Source organism: Pholcus phalangioides, unplaced genomic scaffold, assembly GCF_987345545.1.
Source record: "Pholcus phalangioides strain wild (caught in Gottingen) unplaced genomic scaffold, Ppha-v1.0 ptg000015l_1, whole genome shotgun sequence".
Classification (NCBI taxonomy): domain Eukaryota; kingdom Metazoa; phylum Arthropoda; class Arachnida; order Araneae; family Pholcidae; genus Pholcus; species Pholcus phalangioides.
The window spans coordinates 70,109,173-70,136,475 of record NW_028301608.1 but is presented as its reverse complement, the minus strand read 5'-3'; the positions used below and the strand labels follow the sequence as shown (position 1 = coordinate 70,136,475).

Genomic DNA, 27,303 nt, shown 5'->3' with positions numbered 1-27,303 from the left:
TTGGTGTTGTGGAAAAGGCTCCAGTGATGAATAGCAGGAATTTTCTTTGAAGAGAGTCTACTTTTTTTCTTAGTTGCTGTTTGGGATCACCGAACCATGCGATGGCACCATATGCTATAATGCGGATGGCGACAACTTTATAAAGCGTATTTCTAATTCTTGTATTAATGCCCCATGCAGGACCAGCCATTCTTTTAAAATTTTGTAAGCATTTCTGTGTTTTCGTGATCAGATAATTCACATGTTTGAACCATGTCAGGTTTCTATCAAACATTATTCCTAAATATCTGATGTTCATATTGTGTCTTATTGGATTGTTTCGCAGTCTAATGGTTGGTCTTCCCTTTTTGTGAGAAATCCACAAGTAATTTGATTTGGAGAATTCGATCTCTAAATTATTTTTCGTGAGCCAAGTATCCAATAATACCATTGCTGCTTTTGCGTGCTCAGTGACCTTGCGGATTGTAGAATCACCAATTACCATAGCAATATCATCCGCATACACTTGAATTTTTGTATTTTCAGGCCAGTTTTTTGTGAGTAAGTCATTTATGACAAGGTTCCACAGCATCGGCCCACTACAGGAACCTTGAGGGCACCCTTTCGTTTGAACTATAGTGGCCTCGCCCTCTGTAAAAAGGGATATATGTCTTTCTCTGATTGCATCAATCATTATTCTTCTCACATTGTCCGGCATTGAGATTTTGAGACTATTGTTTTATGTGAAATGTTATTGAAGGCTCCCTTAATATCTACTGATATTAGGGCAACATCTTGTTTTTGGCTCTTAAATGTTTGTATGCTGTCATGAATCTTTGAGAGTGCTGTCTCAGTCGAGAATCCTCTTCTAAATCCATATTGTTTATCACTGATCCACTTCGTTTTCTCGATGTAGTAGTTGATCCTTTGTGTCAGCAACTTTTCGAGAATTTTGCCCACTGTGTTTAGAAGAACTATTGGACGGCATGAGTTCCTGGTTTTAGAAATAGTATCAGTTGCCCTTTCTTGAATGCTGTAGAGAAAATATTGAAGCTGAGGCATTTATTGAATAGAGTCAGGAAAAAGAATTTGTGGAAAGCATGTATACTTTTAATCAATGCGTTTGTTATTCCATCAGAACCGGGAGCTTTTTTCACATTTAGTTTATCAATTAATCTATTAATTTCTTGAATTGAGAAAGGTGGATCGTTTCTAGTATCAGTATTCTGTATATTTCTTGACTGCCTTACAGTATTTTCGTTTCCCCCATTATTTTGGGGGGAAATTTCTTCTAAAATGTTTTGGGCAGCTTGCAAAGATGTTGTTGGATGATCAGGATTTACGAGGAATGTTTGTGGAGGAAATGAACTTGTATTTGTGACAGTCTTGTACGCTTTCCCAAAAAGGCTCCGTCGCTTTTTCACAAAACTTCATCCAGCCTTCTTTTTTTTCACTGTTGACTTGCAATTATATCTTTGCACGATATAATTGCTTTAAACTTATTTGATTGTCTGGATCCTTTTCTCTTTCACACCTCCTCTTTAGTGCCCTCAGACGTTTCCTTTCTAACGTTAGTTCATCATTCCACCATGCGAGGTTTTGAATTGGAAATGTCTGCTCACACATGTTAGTAATATATGCCATTAGTTCTTGGCATATTCGTTGGAGGGTTTTGTTGTCTTGACAGGGAAATGTATAAGATAACAACTGCAAACAATAACAATTTTATTAGTCCTATTTTTCTCGAAACTTATACAGCAATTTGAAAGAAGAAAAAAACATCGATACAAACAACAGCCCATAACAAATGTTACTGTACCAGAGGGCTTGACAAATCGAAAAATATTTAGGAGCCCGATTTCTTAGGAGGCAAGCATGGTATTTTGTTCAAGAAAAATCATCTCGCAGTATCAAAAAATTAAATATTAGTAATTACTTGTCGAAGCTTCATATAACCTACAAGTAATTTGCATTCAAGAACTAAAAAAAAATCATCAGCATGAAGATAAAATAAAAGATTATGCGTTTAGTTCAATTTTAGTTCTCTGAGAATTTTATAACATTGTGTGACAGACATCATTTTTGATTTAAAAATGTATCTTTCGGGTAGATTAAAAAGGAATATACGAAAGTTTTCCATTATGGAATTGCCATGGCTTCCACCAGCTTAGGAGTCCTGCAGCAGGACTCCTAAGCTGGAATTTTTCGTCTGCCCTAGCAGGGGCGTTCATAGGATCGACCTTTGGAAGGGACACAAAAATAGGCTTCCCTAGAAATTTTGAGAGTTTACCCCCTCCCCCCCGGCATTTTAATTAACAGAAATTTATTAAAACACCACATCGGTTTTTGTTTTCGATATTTCAAATTTCTTAACCGAAATATTAATTTATTTTTTCTAATTTCTGGTTGGCTTTGGGGTGGGGGAAGTGCTCGAGATGAGTCCTCCTCTTCCCTCACATACGCCTCTGGGCTCTTGGCCAGATTTTTCACGAGACCCTGTTTTATGATTTTAAGTGAGGAAAAACCAAAAAAAAAATTTTTTTTAATTGTTCCAGGCTTCCAAACTGGAGCCCCGCGGGCTAAGGCCAGAATATTAGGGGGAAAAATTTGATGATTCACGGCTCTGAATTAGCTGAAAGAGCTGATATGAGAGATATGAGAGATATAAAGAGATGCTGAGAGAGCATATTTTTATGGGCATCTTTTTATCAGCCACCTCGCTGGGCATTTTGCCTGTTGTGGCGTTGTATTTGTATTTGTATAAAATGTAATTTTCATGAACATTCCATACCCAGATTTTATACATCTGACAAATTGTCAAAATCTTGCCAACTTGGCGCGCCAAACATATTTCTCATTCGAAGACCCAAAATTATCACTTTCAAAAATGTTATTCGCAATATATTCATTTTAAATCATTATAAAATGGCAATAAACATTCTTATTTGTCTAAATAAAGTACAGTATTTTAACGTATAGCAAAGCGAAAAAAACGTTATCGGAAACGAAATTGTACGCAAATCTTCCATCAGTGGGCAGTGGGACGCTTCACGGAACAAAATATGCAATTAATAAATGCTAATACAAAAAAGAAAAGGAAAATTTAACTCATTAACTGTGAAAGGTAATCTTTAATAAATGATACTGTTCCAGATAATTTTCCAAGACTTCGATGTTGCAAAACAAGAAGCGGTTCGACGGACAAACACAGATTTATTTACAGAACAGCACTTTACACGTATTTACAAGCTAATCAGAGAGCTAACAACTTTCTCGCAAAGTTTAAACATGTGGTGTCTCACGCAGACGACCCCCCAAGAGTCGGGTCAACGACCTCGAGCGTGTCACGTGATCCCGGGTACTGGAGACGACCGTCTGGAAAACAGCAGAGCAGAGAGTCACTGCACACGAAAGCGTGAGGTTCGAAAATTTCTATGCCTGTCTTACTTTTTCATCAACCCAGATAATTATTGTGTGTCGTCGTAATAAATGTTTATTCCGAAGCTGTGGCTCTGTGTGGTGACTCTGCAGTGGTGACCAGCGACGTTTAGGAACATTAACCATCAAAAAAAGTCCATCTTCATTGAAGATTTCATCTCATACATTTTCGGAAATTTTCTTCTTTCCGAGCCTCCATTATGTCTGTGGTTACGACGACTCGATTCTTCCCTCAAACAGGCCCCTGAAGAACAGACCCCTCTCGCCCACGCATCATCGTCTGCTCTTCTTCCTCCTCTCTCTCTCTCTCTCGTCTCTTCTTTTCTTTTTTTTTCTCTCTCTCCCGTTGGAGCTGAGCGATGGCGGAAGAAAATGCTCAAGTTTCGAGGATTGGACTTCGATTACCTCCGTTTTGGAAATCGAATGTGCAACTATGGATTCAACAGTGCAACAGTGCTTTTCAACTCAGTGGAATCACTAACGATGACACGAAGTATGCAGCCTTGGTCTCTTCCTTGGACGGAGAATGCTTGTCTTTCGTCTCGGATCTGATATTAAATCCTCCGGCAATCAACCGCTATCAAGCCTTGTCGGATCGCCTCATAAAGGAGTTCACCGCGACGGAACATCAAAAAGTCAAGCAACTTTTGAACGAGCTACAGCTGGGTGATCAAAAGCCAAGTCAACTGCTGCGAAAGATGAAAGAACTCTCCGGCAACAAAGTCACTGACGAGTTCTTGCGCACCTTGTGGATGCAACGCTTACCGCAAAATATTCAAGCAGTGTTATCGGTTTCGAGTGAACCATTAGATCAACTTGCTGTCCTAGCCGACAAAGTGGCTGAAGTCACTACCCAAAATTACGTGTGTCGAATCCAGCCATCGTCGTCATCTCAAATGCAGTCGACTCCAGATCGAACCGATTCGAAATCAGCCATCGAAACGCTCACCAAACAAGTGGCAGAGCTAACGGCTACGGTGAATCGACTCTCCAGAGGGAGATATCGTAATAGCTCCCAACAGCGACGAGCTAAGCGTTCAACATCTCGTTCAAGTCAAGCACGGGATATTTGCTTCTATCACAACAAGTTCGGTGAGAAAGCCCGCTACTGCCGTCAGCCATGTAAATTCCAGACAAAAAACGACGACCTTCCATCATCGCTGGTATGATGGAATCGGGCAGCAAATCCAGCAGGCTCTTCGTGATTGACAGAGTTACGGGTGACCATTTCCTTGTTGACTCTGGCAGTGAAGTTTCTGTTATCCCACCTAAAAAAAATTCGTCAGCACTACATCCAAGTTTCCATTTGTTCGCCGCAAACAACAGCAAGATTCTTGCTTATGGTTCCACTGTCAAGAAACTTGATTTAGGTCTCCGGAAACCTTTTTCCTGGACATTTCTCGTAGCTGACGTCACTTCACCAATACTTGGAGCTGATTTTCTCAGCAACTTCAACCTAATCGTTGATGTGCGAAACCGACGACTCATCGATTCGCAAACATCATTACGGGTACTCGGATCGATCAAGCCCACAACACAACCTTCCGTCACTACCATTGGAGATTCTGAATACAGTGCTATATTTCAAGAATTCCCAGATGTCTTCAACCCTTCACAGATCGGTGAAACATGTGACGCGACACCATATCATCACTCGAGGACCACCGGTGGATTCGAAGCCTCGACGTCTCAATCCAAAAATTCAACAACAGGTGAAAACCGAGTTTGAATTCCTTTTGGAACAAGGGATTATCCGGCCCTCCAAAAGCCCTTGGAGCTCTCCGTTACATATCGTGCCCAAGGCAGATGGTACTGTACGTCCTGTCGGTGATTATCGTCGTCTAAATAGTGTTACGGAATTTGATTCTTACCCGATACCACATATTCAAGACTTTTCTCAAGAATTTCATGGTAAGTCTATTTTTTCTAGACTAGACATCTTCAAGGCATATCATCAAATTGGCATTGCCGAAGAAGATATACCAAAAACCGCAATCACAACCCCTTGGGGTTTATTCGAGTATACAAGATTGAGCTTCGGTCTCGTAAATGCCGCTCAAACTTTTATGCGATTCATGCATGAAGTATTACGAGGTTTACCATTCTGCTATGTATATCTTGATGACACTCCATGCTTTTCTGAAAATGCCGAAGAACACAAAATTCATTTAAAACAAATATTCCAACGTCTTCAACAGTATGGCTTAGTTTTAAATGTGTCAAAATGCATATTTGGTGTTTCTGAGTTTGAATTTCTGGGACATGTGATCAAACCATCTGGTATCACACCTCGTCCAGACAAAGTGCAAGCTGTACTCGATTTCAAGCAGCCGGAAACAATTGAGCAATTGCGTAAATTTTTAGGTCTCATAAATTTTTATCGCCGTTTCCTACCGCATGCAGCTAAGACACAAGTTCCACTGCATGATCTATTGAAAGGTTCTACGAAGAAAAGACAAAACAAAAGTTGTGTGGTCTACATCAACTTTGAAAGCATTTGAAGATTGCAAAAAACTACTAGCTAATGCCGCATTGTTGGCACATCCATCCCCGTCTGCCCAATTAGCTCTACACGTAGATGCTTCCGACTATGCTATAGGCGGTGCACTGCACCAGGTGACGGACAATGGTCTTCAACCGCTAGGTTTTTTCTCACGTAAACTTTCGCCCACCGAAACACGGTATAGCGCATACGATCGAGAACTTCTTGCCGCATATTCTTCCATAAAATTTTTCAGATACATGCTTGAAGCTCGTGAGTTTATACTTTTCAGTGACCATAAACCACTGTGCTATGCGTTTCGACAAAAAAGTGAAAAATGCTCACCTAGACAGCTAAGGCATTTAGATTATATATCGCAGTTCACAACGAACATTTGCCATATTCCTGGATCGCAAAATATTTCCGCTGATATCTTATCACGCGTAACAGCAATTTCAGTTCCTGGACCTCTCGATTTTACTGCCATCGCTGAGCAACAAGAGAGGGATAAAGAACTAGAGGAACTTCTAAAGAGCAAATCAGCTTTGCAACTGAAGAAAGTATTTCTTCCAGACGCAGCTAAAGCGCTCTACTGCGATTTATCAACAGGTGCTGTTCGACCTTATATTCCAGAAAAATTTCGATATGATGTGTTTTGGAATATGCACAAACTCTCACACCCAGGAATTAGACGTACTATTGATTTAGTCAGAAAGCGATTCATTTGGCCATGTCTAGCTAAAGACTGTACTAAGTGGACAAAAGTGTGCATACCATGCCAAAGATCCAAAGTGCACAAGCACACGAGATCCACACTACAATCGTTTGTGGAACCTTCCCAACGATTTCAACATATTCATTTGGATATCATTGGCCCACTGCCCATTTCCAATGGATATTCTTATTGCCTGACAATGATAGACCGATTTTCACGATGGCCAGAAGCGGTACCTATCCGCGACATCACAGCAACCACGGTAGCTCCAGCTATTCTTTCCACCTGGATTTCTCGATACGGCACACCTTTAACAGTAACAACTGATCAAGGTCGCCAATTCGAATCGCAGCTATTCCGAGAGCTGTCCAAATTCATCGGAGCAAAAAGGGTTAGAACAACTGGATACCATCCACAAGCAAACGGTATGTTGGAAGAGTGGCATCGCCCTCTCAAAGCCGCGTTGAAATGCAACCAAACCCATAAATGGACTGAAGCATTACCTACTGTTCTACTCGGTCTTCGGTGCTCTCTGAAACAAGATTTGGGGTGCACACCTGCAGAACTACTATACGGAGAAACTTTACGATTACCTGGTGAATTTTTCCAAGCACGAGCTAATTCCAACTCAACTGACGCTTCCGAGTTTCTACAAATGCTGAGAACTCACGTCCAAACTTTCCAGCCACGACCAATCAAACGGCATGGAGGACATCCTACATTTGTTCACCATGATTTGAAAACTACTTCTCACGTTTCCGTAAGAACTGATAGGGTGAAACTGGAACAGCCATTTGAAGGACCATACAGAGTGATCAGCCGGACCGACAAAGTGTTCAACGTGGACATAAGAGGAAAAACTGTGTCAGTGTCAGTCGATCGGCTTAAACCGGCATTTCTCGTGAATCCGACGGGGGAGCCGGTACCTGTATCTCCAAACGTACCAACTGCAGTTACGTCTGACAGACTCGCAGCTGATTCTGCTGTGAAACCAGTCAGAACCACTCGTTCTGGACGTACTGTCCACTTTCCAGATCGCCTGCAGTGCTCGTGATCACTGATGCTACTCCATAGTACGCGATCACCTCTTACTACTCGTGATCACTGGGGAGGGAGTGTGTGGTGTCTCACGCAGACGACCCCCCCCCCCAAGAGTCGGGTCAACGACCTCGAGTGTGTCACGTGATCCCGGGTACTGGAGACGACCGTCTGGAAAACAGCAGAGCAGAGAGTCACTGCACACGAAAGCGTGAGGTTCGAAAATTTCTATGCCTGTCTTACTTTTTCATCAACCCAGATAATTATTGTGTGTCGTCGTAATAAATGTTTATTCCGAAGCTGTCGCTCTGTGTAGTGACTCCGCAAACACGACTGACTTCAGCAATAGAGTCTGCTATTCGAGTCTCTTTTAGCCTTGTCTAGCCTCTCTCAGTCTCTCTGAGTCTTTCTCAATCTTTCTCAGTCTGCCATCTTGTGAGCGCCACGGTATTTATAACCCGGATAGAAACTTCGAGAAAAAGAACATTCCACACAATTCTATATTACAGTTTCCTAGTCGGCGGCTCTACCGTATGGAGGGGCGGGACTTTCTAGATTTTTCTCTACACGCCCTGCCAGTCTCCGCCAATCGGACCTTCTCGCTCATAACCGAAACCGGTATCATCGATATTGCTGAATCGATATTTCTATCGAACAAATCGCGCCATCTATCGTCGAAAGTTCGTAACATTGCCCCTCTCTTAGAATTGTTCGTCTCGACAGTTCAGTCCAGCGGGTTGTCACTGTGGTAAGAGGCCAGTCTGTTGAAGTGGACCACCTTGCACTTCGAGGATGGCGTCTTCTAGATCCGAGCTACGACGTCGTTCAGTCTCTTCACGACTCTGTAGGGTCCTTCCCATGACGTTTGAAGTTTCGGGCACAGTCCTTTCCGGCGCTTCGGGTTCCAATGCCCGACGAGCTCCCCTTCCTTGAAGTCATGAGGCGTAGCTCTCACATCGTAGCGGCTCTTCATCTTTTCGAGGCGGATGTTGATCTGGTGCCTGGTGATTCGATGCATGTCCTCGAGGCGCTCCTGGAGTCCCTGGACGTATTCTTCCGGTAGAAGAACAGCATCTCTCGGTTGCCGAAACATCAGATCAACTGGCTTGCGACTCTCTCATCAGCGATGGCGAGTATCCGGTGCTCTTGTGGGCGGTCCTCGGTAACGGTCGAATTCTTTCCAACGGCGCTTCGACGTTGCGGCGGTGAAGTACAGCACGCCATCTCTGATCTCCAGAGAGTCCCATAGCGCCCAGTATCTCTTGGTCGTGGGACTAAAAGATTCGACGTCTTGCCATGTTGGTTTACTACCGGTGGATTCTTTCAAGTCCATTATCGGCCGTATGTCGGGATCTTCTAGTTGGGCCTTCCGGGTGTTTTCGTCGCTCCAAGGATCGCCACTTGAGACTTGAGATGTTATCCGTCTCACTAGATGCCACCGGTCCGCACTCCTCTTCTGCCTTGGGGCAACGACAACGGTTCTGTGGACCCGGTCCTTTCGTCAGGGCGTCGGCATTTCCATGCGCTTTCTCTTTACGAGGCTGGATCGTCCTCTTCCTGCCATCTGACCTTCGTGAGAGCACAGTTCCGGGTCTGCCATTGGTCTTCTTTGCATTGGCGATCCATCACTCTTTTTCCGCCTTTGGAATGTCTATCCCTTTCCTCGGAGGTACATCACGTCACGACCACATCCGAGCAGGGCGATACGCTCCTTCGGCGTGTGCAACTGGTCATTCCTCATGTTCAAGGAAAATCCGTGTTTCCTCAAGAAGTCCACTCCGATGATGCACGGATCCCTTATGTCTGCCACGAAGACGGTGTGTCGATAGGTGACCGTGGCGAACTTCAGTGAGACTTCCAATTTTCCTCGCACAGTCATTTTCTCTCCTGTGACTGTCTGCAGCGTTAACGATGGTGGTACATAGAGAAGTCGTTGCTGGACTTTCCGAGCCAGGTCCGTCCTGACGATGCTCGCGTTGGCTCCGGTGTCGATGACCATCCTGCACGGCAGTCCCTCAATCTCGCCTCTTACGTGGAGTCCGTGGTCTCCTCCGTGCAGCTGTGAGACGTGGTACACTCGGCATGGCACATCTTCCGTACCGGTAGCTGTGACTCAGCATACGCTCCGCAGGTGGCTCTTTCCCTGGCGTTTCCAGGTTCCCAACGACTTGTCTCTTCATGTCTCACGATCGTTCTTGGCGCTCTTTAGGAGATCTTTCAGCTCTCTGATGATGTCCACCGCGGCATCCTCCGTAACAGAGCCTCGGGCCCCTCGTCGCTCTCCCCTCGAAGCTTGACGGGCTGCCTCGTACTTCATGGCGTAGACAAGAGCACTTCTCACGTCCTTGTGCTCGCCCAGAAGCAGCGCCTGCTGGATGTCGGGGGTCCTTGACGGAATCGACGAAGGCTTGTAGGGTCAATCCGTCCCTGATGTCAGGCGGGCAATCGGGATATGCCAGCTGCGAGAGTCTCTCAATGTCCATGGCCAGTTCTTGCAATGTCTCACCCGCTTTCTGCTGCCGGGTCTTCGATTGCAGCCTGTGGAAGTCCTTGAGGTAATTTTCTCCGAACCTCAGCTCGAGCACATTCGTCAGGGTTGCATAGCTGGATCGGTTCTCGGCGGCGGCTAGGTGAAAGGCCTTGAGTACACAGTCCCATCCGTTCGCTGAGGCGATCATCTCGAACTGGGTCCTGAAGATCGACCACGATGTCCTCCCGTCATACGTCGAGGGCTTGATGTTCGGCCGATTGACATCAGCTGTGGCTGGCAGGACCTGGTGCGCGTCCGTGGAGAATGTAGGCTCTTGAATGCTCTTTTCTAGCTGTTGTAGCTTCTTCGAGAGCTTCGCGTCGACCGCAATCACTCGATCCGTGACAGCGTTCATTTCCTGGGTGAGTTCTTTTTTTACGGCGTCGACCATCCCGTCCACTCTAATTTCAACGGCGGCGATGTCTTCCTTCAGACCGGCAAGGGCGGAGGCGATGTCTGGCTTTACTTCAGCAATTGAGTTGGTGACATTCTCCTTTACTTCAGCGATAGAGGTGGTGACAGCAGCAATGGGGGTGGTGACATCATCTTTCATTGCAGCGCTCGTAGCCTCTATTCTGTCATTCACGGCTGCAATGGATGTGTTGACGTCTCTCATGGCTCTGCTCGTATTCTCTTCGATGCCTGTTTTGATCTGGCCCATCACAGACATCAGTTGATTCAGCTGTTCTCGCATCTCGTCCATGTCCATCTTCCTTGTCTTCATGCGAGTCTTGAATTATCCCACTTCTGACACCAAATTGTTCCGGATAATTTTCCACAAGACTTCGATGTTGCAAAACAAGAAGCGGTTCGACGGACAAACACAGATTTATTTACAGAACAGCACTTTACACGTATTTACAAGCTAATCAGAGAGCTAACAACTTTCTCGCAAAGTTTAAACACGACTGACTTCAGCAATAGAGTCTGCTATTCGAGTCTCTTTTAGCCTTGTCTAGCCTCTCTCAGTCTCTCTGAGTCTTTCTCAATCTTTCTCAGTCTGCCATCTTGTGAGCGCCACGGTATTTATAACCCGGATAGAAACTTCGAGAAAAAGAACATTCCACACAATTCTATATTACTGTTTCCTAGTCGGCGGCTCTACCGTATGGAGGGGCGGGACTTTCTAGATTTTTCTCTACACGCCCTGCCAATCTCCGCCAATCGGACCTTCTCGCTCATAACCGAAACCGGTATCATCGATATTGCTGAATCGATATTTCTATCGAACAAATCGCGCCATCTATCGTCGAAAGTTCGTAACAATACATTACACTCAAAAGCACAGCAGGATTTCGGCATATCGAATGATTTCTTAAACACTCACGGTGTTTACCCAAGGAGTGGCCAATGGAATAACATGGAATTTCTTCTTACCACTTGTGAAAGTACCCACTCGTCCCGTGGTTAGGTGCAGGGAACAAAAAACAACCCTGCATGCGCGATCTAGTGTTATATTACAGTTATGTGTATAGTTTACATCAAGGGTGCTCAACCTTTTGGAGTGCGAACCACTTCATTGGTTTGAATACATGTCGTGGGCCACTTAAATGATCTGCAAAAGTGCCGCAGGACACTAAAGTGAATTATAAATGTGCCACGTTTCACGTAAGTGATCTGGGAATGTGTCGCGGGCAACTTAAGTGATCTGAATGTGTGCCGCGGAAGTTGAAGTGATCTGACAATGTGACGTTGACCATTTAAGTGATGTGGAGCAGCACCGCGGGTCACTTGAGTAATCTGTGGATGTGTCCAAGCTCACTTGAGAGATCTGTAAATTTTGTGCGGGGTACTAAATTGAAGTGAAAATGTGCCGCGGTGATTTAAGTGATCTGAACAGTGTTTCAGTTCACTTAAGTGATCTGGTAATGTGCCGCTTAGTTCATATTTATAAATGTAGGTTTGAGATCACGGGTCAGATCAGATGACTCCTAGAGCCACATTTGTCCCGCGGGCTAAGGGTTGAGCATATACGGTTTACATGGATTTTATATTCCTTGAAATTAAGTTGGATATTATCAAATTTATCGTAAAATGTGTACAATATTTCTTGGATTTCTTATAACACTTACAGCCGATAGTTTGAGTTTCAAAAAGTTGGAATCTTCCTGAACATCGATCTGTAACGATATTTTGTAAACCATCGCTATAGACCGATTTATCGTTACGTGAAGGCGTACTACATCCAAGATTTTAGAGGGATATAATCGTAACAGTTTAAACCCATTTGTGCTCAAAACCTTTTTTTTCTCAGCGCAAAATCGAAATAATCGATATATATATTGATAGAGAGAAATAATTTGTGATAGTTTCCCTCATAATTCAACCGTAACTGTAAGCGATAACTTGGGAACACTACGCTGTTTGGCGCACAAGAAGGTGTTTGGCGACATAAGATGAGACCTTCAGGAAGAAGTAGTAACACAGAGACAGAGTGACAGAAAACATCAAGAAGTGCGGACCCCTCAGCCTGGCGGCGGTAAGTTAATTGAGTATATTGTATAATGTTTACTAATTCCTCACATCATTTCGATTTTCATGAACTCTTTTCCCATCGAAGGACATAAAAAATTATAAATGTTATTCTTATATTCCTATTCTCTGCGAATGAAGCCGCCTTCTTAAGCGTAGGACTTGGAGCAGCCGCACAAAATCGCATACCTCTTAGGGTGACTTTCGATTAACGGCTTTAGAAAACTATACAGCTTACCACATTGTTTTGGGAAACAATGACAACATCACCTTTTTTTAAAGGGGAGAAAGGGGTGTGACGATTGGTGAGGTGTATACGAAGCGACGGACATGAAGCATTCCTTTATTTTGCATTAACATGCGAAACACACAACCCTTCGTGATGAAGGTTAAAATCGAACTCTCGAGAATGTCTTCGTCTCTCGATACAACTTAAATCTCACGTGTCTCGTGAATAAAATATTACTGTACATCATTGTTAACAGCTTGCCTGTTACATACTCCCCCTCTGGTTTCGCGGACGTCCCGGCAAGGAACCAGCAATAGGCGTTATGGGAAGTTGTTCAGTGTTCTTGTTAGTTCCAACTTTGAGTGGTCGTCCCTTCTTTCGTGATGACACTATGGATACAGCATCCGGTTTCGCACATGGTGTGAGAGCAGAAGTACGATATACGCTGACAGAGACACCCGATTTGGCCGGATCAGCGACTATGTACCTCGTAGGCGATCTCTGGGCTAGCACAGGGTACGGTCCATCTCGTTGTGGCGTGAACTTTGTCGACCAGTTCTTCCTTCGAGAACTCGGTTTGGAACCGTTGTCAACATAACCTTTGCGTTCATCCCGTTTTTGTTCCACTTTCTGCTTCACAGAAACTCTTGTAAGGCTTTGCATGGGAGTCAACCTGTTTTCACGACTTCTTTGGGCATGGCTGCGACTTTCTGATCGACGCGCGTTAGGGGTTTGATCCGAATATTTAATGCCGCTCCCCCTGCATTTATCGTTCCCTTCTCTAGCACTGTTTATACTTGTTTGGGTCCTTGACTCATGGAAGCTATTGCTAGACGTTATTGTTTGGCTTGGCATTTTACAACGATGCAGTATGTGATAATATCCTGGTGATCCTGGACTGCGTCGCCTGGCACCGGAAAGTTCGACTCGTTCGTTCCTGCGGAAACGTAAGTCTAGTACTTGCCTGCCTGTCGGAGTAACTCGTGGTTGCCTTTGCACCGATTGGTGATGAAAGCTTCTTGCGGATCGGTGGATTTCGCTATGGACAGCAGGACGTGGATAGCCAGAAACATGACGTGGATAGTCACGGACGCGACCTGTTTGGTTCCTGAGACGTCTAGACCGATCCCACCGCTGAGGTTCCGATGCCATATCACCATGGTGAACTTCGCCTTCGGGAGTGTCTCCTCCCCCTGGACTGAAAAAATTTTCATTCTTTTTCCACGACCTGTTCAGCACTTGTTTCCGTTGCTCTCCTTCAACTTGTCGTAGTTGGCAAGAATTCAAGTTAACATGCTCTACTACATGTTGAACAGTTTTAATCGTAGACTCGTTCACAAAGTGGAATCGCTTCCGAGTATTTTCCCCGAAGAACCATTGCCTTCGCTTGAGATCCAACACGATACCAGCTTTCTCTAGAAAGTCGATTCCCAAAAGAGTTCTGTTACCGACGATTCCAGGAAGAACTATAAATTTCGTCCTTAGTCGCTTCCATTGGATGTTGACCAATACCGTTGTGGTCCACACATTCACCGTTGATTGCTGTCCGTTTGCAAGACGCATCTCGATAGTTTCCTGATGGAATTTGGCGTTTTGCTCTTTCAAAATACGATGCAGAGTATCACTTGCGATACAGTGCGTAGCACCGCTGTCGGCACAGGCAGTTCCCACTTTGCCATTTACATGAATTTTTAACAATGCTACGGGTTTTGTTACAGAAGAGCATAGATTCAGTTCCAACTGACCAAACTGAGCGGTTGTCGCTGTCATTTCGGGATTACAGGTCGGACACTGCGCTCGGTATCCACATCCGTAGCAGCTTAGAGGTCGCTGTTCATCCAGGCTGATCATGGGAAGTGTCTGTTCATCTGCATGAATCACTGGTTTTGATGACGTCCATGGATATTTCCTCGGTGTTTGCTTTCGACGACCCTCGACATCGTACTGTTGGTTGAATTTCTTTGGGAAAGTACTCCTGGCATCTTCATACGCGTCGAGTTTCTCCGCTAGTTCCGATGGGGAGATCAACATGGCCCATACATCGATGAAATGTTCTTTCACTTGTGGAGGGCACTTCTTCTTCATCTGATCAGCTATGACCAGATTAATCAAGTCCTCGAATGTTGTGACCTTAACTTCTGTTAACCACCCTTCAAGATACGTTTTCAACTCAAAATAAAAATCACGCCATGAACTCTCCGAGTTCTTCCGATGCTCTACAAAAAGCTGTCGAAATCTGTCCGCATGTAGCTTAAATCGTTTTAACAGCAGTTCCTTGAGATACCGATAGTCCTTGAACTTCTCGTCAGGCTCCCTGGCACAGATCCTAGCCACCCCCTTCGGTAAGCTATTGATGAGATACGTAATCCACAATTCTTCCGGAATCTGGTGTAATCCCATGTGTCGTTCGAACAGGACCAGGAACAGTGAAATGTCATCTGATGATTCAAAACGCGGAACCGACACTTGAAAGTCCCGATTTGTCACAGCCGGTCGAACGGAAGCTTGGCACTTCTCCGCTTCTATCCTCAGTCTCTCGAGTTCGAACTGCATTTCTGCTCGCCGGTTCCTCTCTTCGGCATCTTCCCGTCGAATCCTCTCCTCTGTTTCTTCTCGTCGAATTCTTTCTTCTGCTTCTTCTCGTCGAATTCTTTCTTTCTCTTCGGCATCTTCCCGTCGAATCCTCTCCTCTGTTTCTTCTCGTCGAATTCTTTCTTCTGCTTCTTCGTGTCGAATTCTCTCTTCTACGAGGGTCTGTAGCACTCCTTTTGCGAAGACCTCATCGTATTCTTTACTGGACGTAATCAGCTTCTTCAGCTCTATCACTTTCATCTCGGGTTCGGTAGGTTCGCCCATCTCTTCGGCAAGGCGACGGAGTTCGTCTTTTCGATATTTCGCCAAGTATGCCATTTTCACTCACTTGGTACCTAATTAGGATGTCCGCTTAGCTAAAAACACTCACGCGTCTATTTTAAACGTTGGGCGCCAATGTGACGATTGGTGAGGTGTATACGAAGCGACGGACATGAAGCATTCCTTTATTTTGCATTAACATGCGAAACACACAACCCTTCGTGATGAAGGTTAAAATCGAACTCTCGAGAATGTCTTCGTCTCTCGATACAACTTAAATCTCACGTGTCTCGTGAATAAAATATTACTGTACATCCTTGTTAACAGCTTGCCTGTTACAGGGGGTTTATATTGGTTGAGCTGAAATATATCGGTTGAGTAAAAACCTTGATGCCAGTTTTTTAGGTGGACCACTCAAAAGTTTTTCAAAGGCTGCGTCTCTTAACCAGTATTTCAGTGACTTCTAAACTTTTTCTATCCGCAGTTCCCTTCACCTCAAAAGAGGGCTTGATCAAAAGAAAAAGTTCAGAAGAAACGAAACTAATCCAGTCATTGCAACATAGTCTGGGAAGAGGGCATGATGTCAATTCATATATAAATTAGATCACTCGACTCTACCTATGACGCTTGGGGGGGGGGGGCAGTACCCGTATCTCCCTAGATCTTGAGCACAAACATGTCACCTCGTGCTGAGCAGGAAGAATGTGTCGTAGGTCTTGATCAATATACAGGGTGTTATAAATAAACCGACACTACGCAGACGTATATAGCGTCCATTCTGATATGATGGAGGTATTTCGACGAAACTTGGTATATGAGATATAACTATGGGCCATGGAGGAAAAGAAAAATTTAATATATAAAAGTTCAATGTTTGACCATCAGGTGAAAAAGTGGAGCTTTTTTTTATCGCAGTTGTCTTTTCCCCATGGTACAAATAACGTGTATATACCAAGTTTAAATGAAATAGGTCCACCACAACGGGCGCTACATAGGTCGGAGTAGTGTCGGTATAATTAAGCTGAGTAGTGCCAGTTGAATTTTACTGTCACTTCTCTGACCTATGTAGCGCCCGTTGCGGTGGTAGTATTTTGATGAAACTTTTGGTATATATACGTTATTTGGACCATGGGAAAAAGGTACTGCGATAAAAAATGCCACCTTTTCAACTGGACGTCAGAAATCGAACTATATTTTTTCATATTGTAGGCCTATCTATCTTTTCCCCATGGTCCATGTATCCTATATACCAAGTTTCATCAGAATACCTCCATCAGAATGGGTGCTATACCAACACCTACTAGAGAATTTTCAAGGCCGCAACACGAGCTCGTGACGTCACTAAACTTAGGCGACTGCTTGCGCTACGCACTGTGGAATCGACTTGATATATGTACCGTACTCATTTATTATTCCGCGAGTGAAATTGGTGCTATGAAATATTTCTGCCTTAACGTTTTACTAGATGAATTTAGGTTATATATATTTATATTTTTTTATTTTAATCACCCCCCCCCCCTCCCCATTTTTCAGTTCAGACAAAAATACAAAAAATTCCCTGTACTTGTCTAGGTTCACAGAACCATTGAAATTATCCTTTTCCTCCTTGGAAATGGGTTTTAGGAAAATAAATTTATAACTTAAATATGAATTTTTTTTTCTCAATCAAGTTTCATATCACACACCTACAGAGAAAAAAAAAATCAACAGAAAGTGGAAGTTTTTTTTAAATTAATATTTTCAAATATATTTTACGAATTGGGAAAACATTATCTGCTTAAACATTGTCTTCTCAAACAATTTAAGCAATAATTTAAAAATTTCCTTCAAATGTTTTTCATTACACACAAGCCAGAATGTTAATATTCAAAAGCTAATAAAATGGTTCTTAATAACAGTAAAGGAGAACAAGATAACTTTCATTAAACTTTATTTACAAAATTATATACACTTTATTAAAAAATATTATATTTCATAAACAGTTGTATCGCACAAACCATCAAATTCCTTTATATTTTTGTAAAAGTTTGTAATTTTCTTCTTTTACGCTGAGCCATTAAAGATACTATCATTGCAACATAGTCTGGGAAGAGGGCATGATGTCAATTCATATATAAATTAGATCACTCGACTCTACCTATGACGCTTGGGGAGGGGGGGGGGCAGTACCCGTATCTCCCTAGATCTTGAGCACAAACATGTCACCTCGTGCTGAGCAGGAAGAATGTGTCGTAGGTCTTGATCAATATACAGGGTGTTATAAATAAACCGACACTACGCAGACGTATATAGTGTCCATTCTGATATGATGGAGGTATTTCGACGAAACTTGGTATATGAGATATAACTATGGGCCATGGAGGAAAAGAAAGATTTAATATATAAAAGCTCAATGTTTGACCATCAGGTGAAAAAGTGGAGCTTTTTTTATCGCAGTTGTCTTTTCCCCATGGTACAAATAACGTGTATATACCAAGTTTCAATGAAATAGGTCCACCACAACGGGCGCTACATAGGTCGGAGTAGTGTCGGTATAATTAAGCTGAGTAGTGCCAGTTGAATTTTACTGTCACTTCTCTGACCTATGTAGCGCCCGTTGCGGTGGTAGTATTTTGATGAAACTTTTGGTATATATACGTTATTTGGACCATGGGAAAAAGGTAATCATTTGATAATCATTTACTTTTTTGCAGTAATTTTTCAAAAATACATTTGTAGCTCGTTTTATTACAGAAATTGCTATTAAATCTGCAGAATGACCACTGCCACATGTATCCATTGGTATCTCAACTTCATACCATCTTAAAATATGCATTGTTACATCGCAACAAATTTTGCGTTTATTTTTCACTTTGAGAAATTCCGTTTCACAAACTGTTAACAATTTCGAAACAACAACATAATTATAGTAAACAATAGTTATAATAACATCATTAGGATATTTTAAACCACCTCGGTCTAAATTTTTTATTAGAGCAAAAGCTTTTTAGTTGATCTATGAAATGATTTCGTTTATATATTTACACTTTATTTACAACGGATAATATTTACACAATACAAACGGGGATGCTGGTAGAGGAAAATGTGGCCCGTGCATGATGAGACGCAGACACGCGCGTCGGTGAGTGAGACAACATCAACCATCAACAAAACGAGCCAGACGCCTTTGACTCCCGATTTCTGTTGTGATGCCACCAGCAGAAAATAGACTAATAATTATACAAGCTGGGAAGATGCGCCATCGTGTGGACAGCACTACAGTACCCCCCTCGCAGTCCGAAGGACGAGGACAGAAGAGAAAGAATTAAAGTTTAAAAGTCACGTGCTTCGATGAACGTAGACGGTTTTTCCAAATATTTTTGCAGGTCGTTGTCTTTTTTAGGATGCTTTTCGGAACGACGGAGCAAGTTTTTGGCACGGATACATCTGTGTTTTTGTTGGTTGGCTGAGGCACACTGCCGGTGAGCAGAAAGGCAGGTTTTAACATGTCGACCGATACCATGGAAGGTTTTCCTTTTATGAGAAGGCAAAATGTCTTCTCACCACGTTTCAGCACTTCGTACGGTCCGTTGTAAGTGGGGACGAGAGCTCGTTTTACTGTGTCTGACCGCAGGAAGACGTGGGTGGTGTTCTTCAGTTCCGAATGTATGTACAGTCTCTTTTCACCATGCGCCGTTGCAGGAGTTGGTTGTAGCTGCTGCATCTGGTCCCTTAGAATGGAGACAAATTCTGTGGGACACGGTATGCTGTTACTACTGTTGGTGATTAGATCGCCAGGCAATCTGAGCTCTGTGCCGTATACGAGTTGTGCTGGTGTGGCTTTGAGGTCTTCTTTGTAGCAGGATCGTAGCCCTAACAGGACTGTTGGAAGTGTGTTCACCCAGTTCATGTTTGACCTAGCTATCAGAGCTGCTTTCAGTTGTCGATGAACTCTTTCTATCATCCCGTTAGCTTGGGGATGGTAAGGTGTCGTCCTGATGTGCTGAATGCCAAGGAGTTTGGTGAGTTCGTGAAAGATGAAGCTTTCGAACTGTCGACCTTGGTCTGTTGTTATTTTCTCTGGGGTTCCGAAACGACTGATCCAACCAGAATAGAATGTTGAAGCAACAGTGGCTGCTGTCATGTCCTTCATCGGTAAAACTTCGATCCAACGGCTGAATCGATCGATGCAGGTGAGGCAATATGTGTAATCTTGGGATGACGGAAGTGGACCAATGATATCGATGTGAACGTGCTTGAAACGAGCATCTGGCATTTCTATTTTTCCTGGAGCGGAAACAGTATGTTTGTGCACCTTTGACTTTTGGCAAGGCACACAACATCGAGTCCAGGTGGTGCAGTCTTTCCGAATTGAAGGCCATACAAAGCGATCGCAGACAAGACGTGTTGTTGCTTTGATGCCTGGGTGGCATAGATTGTGAAGAACATCGAAAACGTGTCTTCGAAGAGTATTCGGTATATATGGGCGTACTCGATTGCAGGATGTGTCACACCAGAGTGGTTTGTCTATACCAACTAAATTGCAGATGTTGAGTTTTAAAGAGGAGGAATGCTTGAGAGAGTCAAGTTCACTGTCGGTAGCTTGAGCTGCTGCGATCTTGGAATAGTCTATTGATGGAGGGCATGCAATGGCTTGTATTCTAGAAAGAGCATCAGAGACTAGGTTCTGTACGCCTGATACGTGACGTATGTCGGTGGTATGCTGTCCAATGAAGTCAAGATGTCGTGTTTGTCTGGGAGATGTCTTGTGAGGCTTTTGACGAAATGCAAATGTCAAGGGTTTATGGTCGGTGTAGAGGATGAAATGTTTCCCTTCGATCATGTGTTGAAACTGCTTCACTGCCGCATATGCTGCTAATAGCTCTCTGTCGTAAGCGCTATAATTCATCTCAGCTTTGATAAGCTTCCTGGTGTAGAAAGCGAGAGGTTGCCAGTGCGAGTTGACAAGCTGTTGTAGGCAAGCACCGATTGCTGTATTGGATGCATCTACCATGATAGAGAGTTCGGCCGATGGATGTGGAAAAGCAAGAAGGGTTGCAGAAATGAGTTTTTTCTTGCAATCTACGAAAGCTTGATTTGATGTTTCCGTCCACTCAATCTTCGCGTTGCTTTTGGCTTTTTCTTGAAGATATAAACATAGTGGAGCTTGTGTTTCTGCTAACCCAGGAAGGAATCTCCGATAAAAATTCAACATTCCTAGAAAACGTCGAAGTTCTTGGATGGTTGCCGGTCTTGGGAAATCTTTTATCGCCTTCACTTTATCATGAAGAGGAGAAATTCCTTTTGATGATATTCTGTGTCCGAGAAATGTGACTTCATCTTGGAAGAATTTGCACTTCAGAGAGTTGATCTTTAGACCATGTTCGGCCAGTCGTTTGAAAACTATGTCCAGGTGCTGTTTATGCTGTTCAGAGTTCGCTGATGCGATGAGGATGTCATCTATGTATCCCGCTGAAAAACTGAGACCAGCCAACACTTGGTCGATGTACCTCTGAAATGTCTGGGCGGCATTGCAAAGTCCGTAGGGCATGAAAGGAAATTCATAAAGCCCGAAAGGCGTGATGACGGCAGTCTTGGGCACGTCAGCTTCTGCCACTGGAATTTGTTGATACGCCAAGACGAGGTCGATGGTCGAGTATATTGCAGTCCCATGAAGCATGTGGGTTAGGTCATGGATATGAGGAATGGGATATCTGTCTGGTGTGGTGATCTTATTTAGCTGACGGTAATCACCGCAGATACGCCACGCACCATTAGGTTTCTTGACCATATGAATTGGACTGGCCCATGCACTGTTTGATGGCCGACATAATCCTTGTTTTTGCATGTCCAGAAATTGCTTTTTGGCGCAAGATAACTTTTCTGGAGAGAGACGGCGAGCTTTAGCAAAAATTGGCCTACCTGTTATCTCGATGATATGCTCACAGCATGGTTTGGAGTTCAGCGAAGATTTGCTGAGCAGGCTTTGATAAGTTGAGTCACCGTCGAAAAGTTTGATTGAGTGCACTTCTGACTTCTTTGGTTGACAGTTTGCAGTAAGTTTCGTCCGCATGTCGAGGAGGCATCGTCGTCGTAAGTCCGGAAGCAAATTGAAGTTATACAGGAAATCGGCTCCAAGAATCGGTTTTGGTACCGCGGCCAAGAGGAAAGTCCACCGGAAGACTCTGCTGAGTTTAAAATCTAAAGTGACTGTTCGCTCACCATAGACGTTTATTGGAGACGAATTTGCAGCGGAAAGTTGGAGAAGTGGTTGACGTTTGTCAGTGCTGCACGCTGGGAGTATTGAAACGTCAGATCCAGTGTCTACAAGGAATGAAATGTTGCTGCTTCGATCGGCTACGAATAAGCGACGAGATGTCGTTGGCAGGGAGCATGTCGCTACTACTCTCCGCCTTCGTCGTTTTTTGTAAACCTGCATGGTGAAGTGCACCTTCTGGCTTGATTGCCAAATGTCTTATGGTACCAACAAAATTGCCTATCCGGCAACGTAGGTGGTGATGTTGATCTCTTTGAACGGGAGAAACGCGAGCGCGAAACACTACGGGAACGCACACGCAAAACTGTTTTCAGTTCGCGGCGTAGTTGGGCGATCTCTTCTTGGAGTTGTGCGATCGTGTCCGATTGTTGACTTTTGTTCACGGCGTCTACATGAGGTGGGCTTGCTTCTTGGATCTTGTCGGCCAGCTCAGCCGTTTTGTCAAGGGTTAGTGGGCTCACGACAGCGAGTATAGATCGAGTAGATTTGGGTAGTTGTTGCAGGAAGAGTTCTGTCAATAGTTCGTCCGAAACGCTGAGAGATTCCGCTCTTCGTTTTAATTCACGGAGAATGTCAGACGGTTTCCGATCTCCTAATGGCTCACAAGCGAGAAGTTTCTTAAGCTGTGTAGATGAGGATTCACTGCAACGTGCGACTAGTTCGTGCTTTAGTTTTTCGTATGGCTCCGAAGTTGGCGGGTTCATGAGAATGTCTCGTACTAGAGATGCGTTATCTGGAGGAAGATTTGCAACGATGTAGTTGTATTTTGTTTTTGACTCTGTTATCGGTTTCGGAGCGGCTAACTCGAAAGTGCTTTCACACATCATGAACCATAACGATACATCACGCACGTTGAATGGCGGTATAACTACGGCACTCACCTCTGCCATGGTGGTTTCTTTTGCTTCACGTCCGATGTCGCCAATCTTTAGTTGATCTATGAAATGATTTCGTTTATATATTTACACTTTATTTACAACGGATAATATTTACACAATACAAACGGGGATGCTGGTAGAGGAAAATGTGGCCCGTGCATGATGAGACGCAGACACGCGCGTCGGTGAGTGAGACAACATCAACCATCAACAAAACGAGCCAGACGCCTTTGACTCCCGATTTCTGTTGTGATGCCACCAGCAGAAAATAGACTAATAATTATACAAGCTGGGAAGATACGCCAGCGCCATCGTGTGGACAGCACTACAGCTTTATCTTGCTCGGCCAATAACTTTTCGGTCAAGAGCACTTCTTTGCAAACAAGACATTGAAGTTTTTTTAGCACAGCATGGATACAATAGCCTGCTATATATGTAATAGATGGAATGAAAATTTTTAATTCTTCCATGTCATTAGATGAAATGGAAATTTCATTTGAAAGTATTTTACTTACATTTGGCTCATCATTTTCTATTTGATCACAACTATGCCCCTCATCAACATCATCAATACCCACATTACAGACACCATATGTACTGGACTTCAAAGTCAGTGGTAGAAGGGACTGTAGCCTTAGTTTTTTTTCCACTTCATATACTTGTGTCAATGACACATGATATTGGGAACCAGCCAGCTGACGATAACGACCAAAACGGTCTTCCAGAGCATCAGTCTGGAATTTAGCTGGTAAAATAAAACTCGTACCGAGTTCATCATTACAATAACTGACCATTTCAGTAATAGCATAGGTAGAATGCTTCAAGGCAAGTTGTGTTTCTTTGGTAAAACCACCACATTGAGAATTACTCTCCCAACATTCCAACCAATGTAGGAAATCATTTAAGAATTTCAAACGTGTATCTCCAGCTTTATTGGTCAGTGGCTTTTGAAATTCATTAAGTTTATGCGAGCCTAGAAATAATGTTTTCACATTCATAATTTCCCACCAAGAACAAATTATATCAATGAAATCTGCAGTATCATTTACACTTTGTATGTCGTAAGCTTCACTTGCCACTTTCAACCCAGCAGCAACATGCCGGTTTATAACCTGAAGCGCTAATTTTACACTTTGCTTCTCTATGTTTGAAGGAAATAAAGATTTTGTAGTGAGGGTATGTGCATGCTTAACATTAGAATCTGACTCCATGTCATGCAATTTTCTAATAGCTGAAAATGAAGCATACTTAAGGGAACTTCCATTGCAGTTGCATTCACCATCTGAACAACTGAATGAGAACTTTGGATAATGCATGCAAATGCCAGGAGTTTTCTGGTTCAACCAGTTGTTACGCATGCATTTCAATATATGAACACAATCAACAATGAAAAAAAGGGGACGTTCAGCATCGTGCGGATAGCAAATGCTTAGCTGTGGAGGAGATGTTAAAAGTGAGATGGATTTTTTATTAATAGCATTATTATCAGTGCTAATACACATAACGCGAAATCCAACACTTTCCAACCCTTTTATTACTTTCAATATTATCCCATTTAATATTTCAGCTGATATTTTTGAAACCGGAAGTATATGTACAACATCTTTGTAATTAGATCTTATACTCTGCACCATAAATGTGAAGGCCGAGTTTGCCACTTTATCACTATCGTGTGAAAATCCAATAATACTCCCACCTTTATATTCCAGGAAAGGTTTTATATGGATTTCATTAATCATTAAATTGACATATTTATCCTTATCATCCAAGTAAGTTATTTTTTCCTTCACATATTTTAAAAATGTGTCTGCCAACTGCTCATGGTGGGGATCAGTTTGGAATTTTGAGCATAACCTTTTCAAAGTGAATGGGTGGGATAATACAAAATATCCACTATTTCTGATGAAGCGGTAAGCATGTGGTGATATTGAAAAAACCAATGAACAAAAAATTAACAATGAAGATGAATAACGTCGTTGAGTTGAGCAAGATGAATTGATTAATGACAACTGTTCTAATAAGAAATCGACAACATAGTCATTTTCTTCTTTCAACCCCTTCAAATTTTCAACAACACTTTTTGCCAACTTAATTATGGAATCAAACTTACAACTCTCTTTCGGGCAAACTATGAGTTTGGTAACTTCTTTTAAAAGAGAAATTATTTCAAAAATATTTTCCATTTTTCGAGGAAACTGTTTGCCATTCACATCATTGAGTACCAAGTTATTATGATACACTGATACACTCGAATTTTGGTCGATAGTCACACAATAAGAAACTGCAGGGCATGGAAATACACTCAGATGTACAAACAAAGCCATATCGTTTTTGAAAATAACATCATATTCCTGTGGAACATTTACCTTTTCCAATAGCTTTTGAAGGTCTTCCACAGATTTGAAGTGGTTTTTGTTTTTATAGTCATTTTCAGAAATGACACTTTGAGCTATGCCTTCTTGAAGATGATCATTTTCGAGCCTCGTTCTTCTTGCATCAGGATCTTCTCGACAGCTTTTGTTCGATGACAAATACTTTGGGCATCCTGGAAATATTGATGGTACGGCTCCTTCACAAGGTCGAGGTTGTGAGAGCTTGACGACCAGTTTCTTGCCAGAAGCTGGATCATAATGTTGAGCGACTCTTCTAATGTCATTTTCACTGAAATGTAATTCACACATCTGTGTAAGAAAAAGAGAATTTTACTTGGCAATCCACTGATTTACAAGGATTCATTAAAATATCAATTAAATCATACGAAAATATGCCTGATGAGGATCATGATAAGATAATGAAGCACTATAGTCAGCTTTGACAAAAATTGTTTGCTCCAAAAAAACCAAATTTTGAAAAAAAAATTCAATATTTAATTTTTCCTAAATTTCGAGTCGAATCGAAAATTTCAACTTTGCAGGGCGTTTTCCTCTGTGTTGTGAATAAATAGAATAACTTTCCTTTGGGGGTCATGAATTCTAATACAACTGTCACATATTAAAAAGAAATGTGATAAACATATGGGTATTAATCAAGAAACTATACATAATAAAAAATGAGACAACCATAATTTTTTATGGGCAGTATATTTATGTTTTATCATAATTATTGGTGTTTAATTGCTCTTATTGGGTTGCTGTATTTGTGATATATATTTAACATCCATATTTTTTAAGGGCAGCTTTTGTCAGCCACCTCATTGGACATTTTGTCTGTTGTGGTATTTGTAATAGGGGGTATCAAATATTTTTCATAACAGTTATAGTTCTCAGTTTTTAAATTATAGGCAATATTATTAAGCTCTGAAGATCTGTCTTTAAAACATACTAAAAATCTCATTTGGCATACCAATGACATCAAATTCTACCAATTGTTTATCTCGCCCCTCCCCCAAAAAAAAACTCCATCACATTTGTTTAAATATTAATGTGTAAATAATATGAACCAATCTTCACTTTACTGGTATTACATCACACATGTTAAAAAATAATCATATTCAAAATTGCTTCAAACATTAGTCTGATTTAAATCAGAAATTTTTCGTTAGCAAATGTTCATTAGCAAATTGATTATTCAAATCAGTATTTTTAGCTTCAGTTACTTGTATCAAATTTCGGGAATAAAAAAGAAAATTCTACAATATGAAATATGTATTATTTGTTTCTAAAATCTGGCAATTACGTAATTCCAATATTCAAAAATAATTTTAGTTATGCACTTACCTTGTGATTCTGTGTCGGAACGAAGTCTTTTCTTGGAATGGCTGAAAGCCAACGCTTCCTCAACATGGCATTCTCCGGGAATGAAAATACTGATACTTTGGGACCTTTAACATAGTTTCCCCGACAATAAGGTACACAACATTTATATGGCATGATTGTTAAATTTTTTTAGGTGTTCAAATTCACAGAAACGAATAAAAAAGAACGATTTTAAGAGCTTCGTTTTCGCACATGTCTGACAATAACAACGTGGAAGATACAAGGTAGAAGCCAAACAACGTGCTTTGTTGGCGAGAAAACAGCGTGCCTACATGTGTTGAAGAAAAATAGCTTTTTATCACTTGGCGCGTTTTTTCGAATAACTAATGGCTTATCGTAGGCTGATGGCAACCATTCCATTTAATTCTTCGGCCTAACTATGCTACGTCACAACTACTTTTGGGTTACCGTGTACAGGCCTTGTTTTCTAGTGGGTGTTGGCTATACACGTCTGGGTAGTGTCAATTTATTTATAACCACCCTGTGTAACTCGTACAACGTCAAGTTTAACCGTCTCAAAACTTGTTGCGTTAAACATTTCGAGTGGCATAGAAAATCAATCATTTCGCAGTAAAATGAAACCTTTTTAATGAGTGCAATGACTATACACAAATTAAACCTTCACGAATGATTTGAAAGAGAACAAAATATTTAAGCTTCAAATTTTTGTTATTGTTA

At 42.3% G+C, this 27,303-nt stretch overlaps 4 protein-coding genes across 4 annotated transcripts; 2 read left to right on the top strand and 2 right to left on the bottom strand.

Annotated features, from left to right (window-relative positions):
- The first annotated feature begins 3,776 nt into the window (after positions 1 to 3,776).
- On the top strand, positions 3,777 to 4,586 carry LOC149076630 (uncharacterized). Its single transcript, XM_089242267.1, has one exon. The coding sequence runs from the start codon at positions 3,777 to 3,779 to the stop codon at positions 4,584 to 4,586; it is 810 nt and encodes a 269-aa protein (XP_089098393.1).
- Positions 4,586 to 5,146, top strand: LOC149076629 (uncharacterized). Its single transcript, XM_089242266.1, has one exon. The coding sequence runs from the start codon at positions 4,586 to 4,588 to the stop codon at positions 5,144 to 5,146; it is 561 nt and encodes a 186-aa protein (XP_089098392.1).
- A 16,971-nt stretch (positions 5,147 to 22,117) lies between these two features.
- LOC149076628 (uncharacterized) lies at positions 22,118 to 22,882 on the bottom strand. Its single transcript, XM_089242265.1, has one exon. The coding sequence runs from the start codon at positions 22,880 to 22,882 to the stop codon at positions 22,118 to 22,120; it is 765 nt and encodes a 254-aa protein (XP_089098391.1).
- Positions 22,883 to 23,070: 188 nt separating this feature from the next.
- LOC149076627 (uncharacterized) lies at positions 23,071 to 27,092 on the bottom strand. Its single transcript, XM_089242264.1, has 2 exons — positions 26,587 to 27,092; positions 23,071 to 25,569 (listed from the first exon to the last, which is right to left on the bottom strand). The coding sequence occupies exons 1-2, from the start codon at positions 26,737 to 26,739 to the stop codon at positions 23,071 to 23,073; spliced, it is 2,652 nt and encodes an 883-aa protein (XP_089098390.1). The 5' UTR covers positions 26,740 to 27,092.
- Positions 27,093 to 27,303: the final 211 nt, after the last annotated feature.

Excerpts from the sequence above, each read along its gene's own strand:
- LOC149076630 (XM_089242267.1), top strand. The coding sequence starts at position 3,777 with ATGGCGGAAGAAAATGCTCAAGTTTCGAGGATTGGACTTCGATTACCT.
- LOC149076629 (XM_089242266.1), top strand. The coding sequence starts at position 4,586 with ATGGAATCGGGCAGCAAATCCAGCAGGCTCTTCGTGATTGACAGAGTT.
- LOC149076628 (XM_089242265.1), bottom strand. The coding sequence starts at position 22,882 with ATGGCAGAGGTGAGTGCCGTAGTTATACCGCCATTCAACGTGCGTGAT.
- LOC149076627 (XM_089242264.1), bottom strand. The coding sequence starts at position 26,739 with ATGCCATATAAATGTTGTGTACCTTATTGTCGGGGAAACTATGTTAAA. Across the intron at positions 25,570-26,586 it reads TTCCGACACAGAATCACAAG|TCTCTTTTTCTTACACAGAT; the intron begins GTAAGTGCATAA and ends GCCAAGTAAAAT.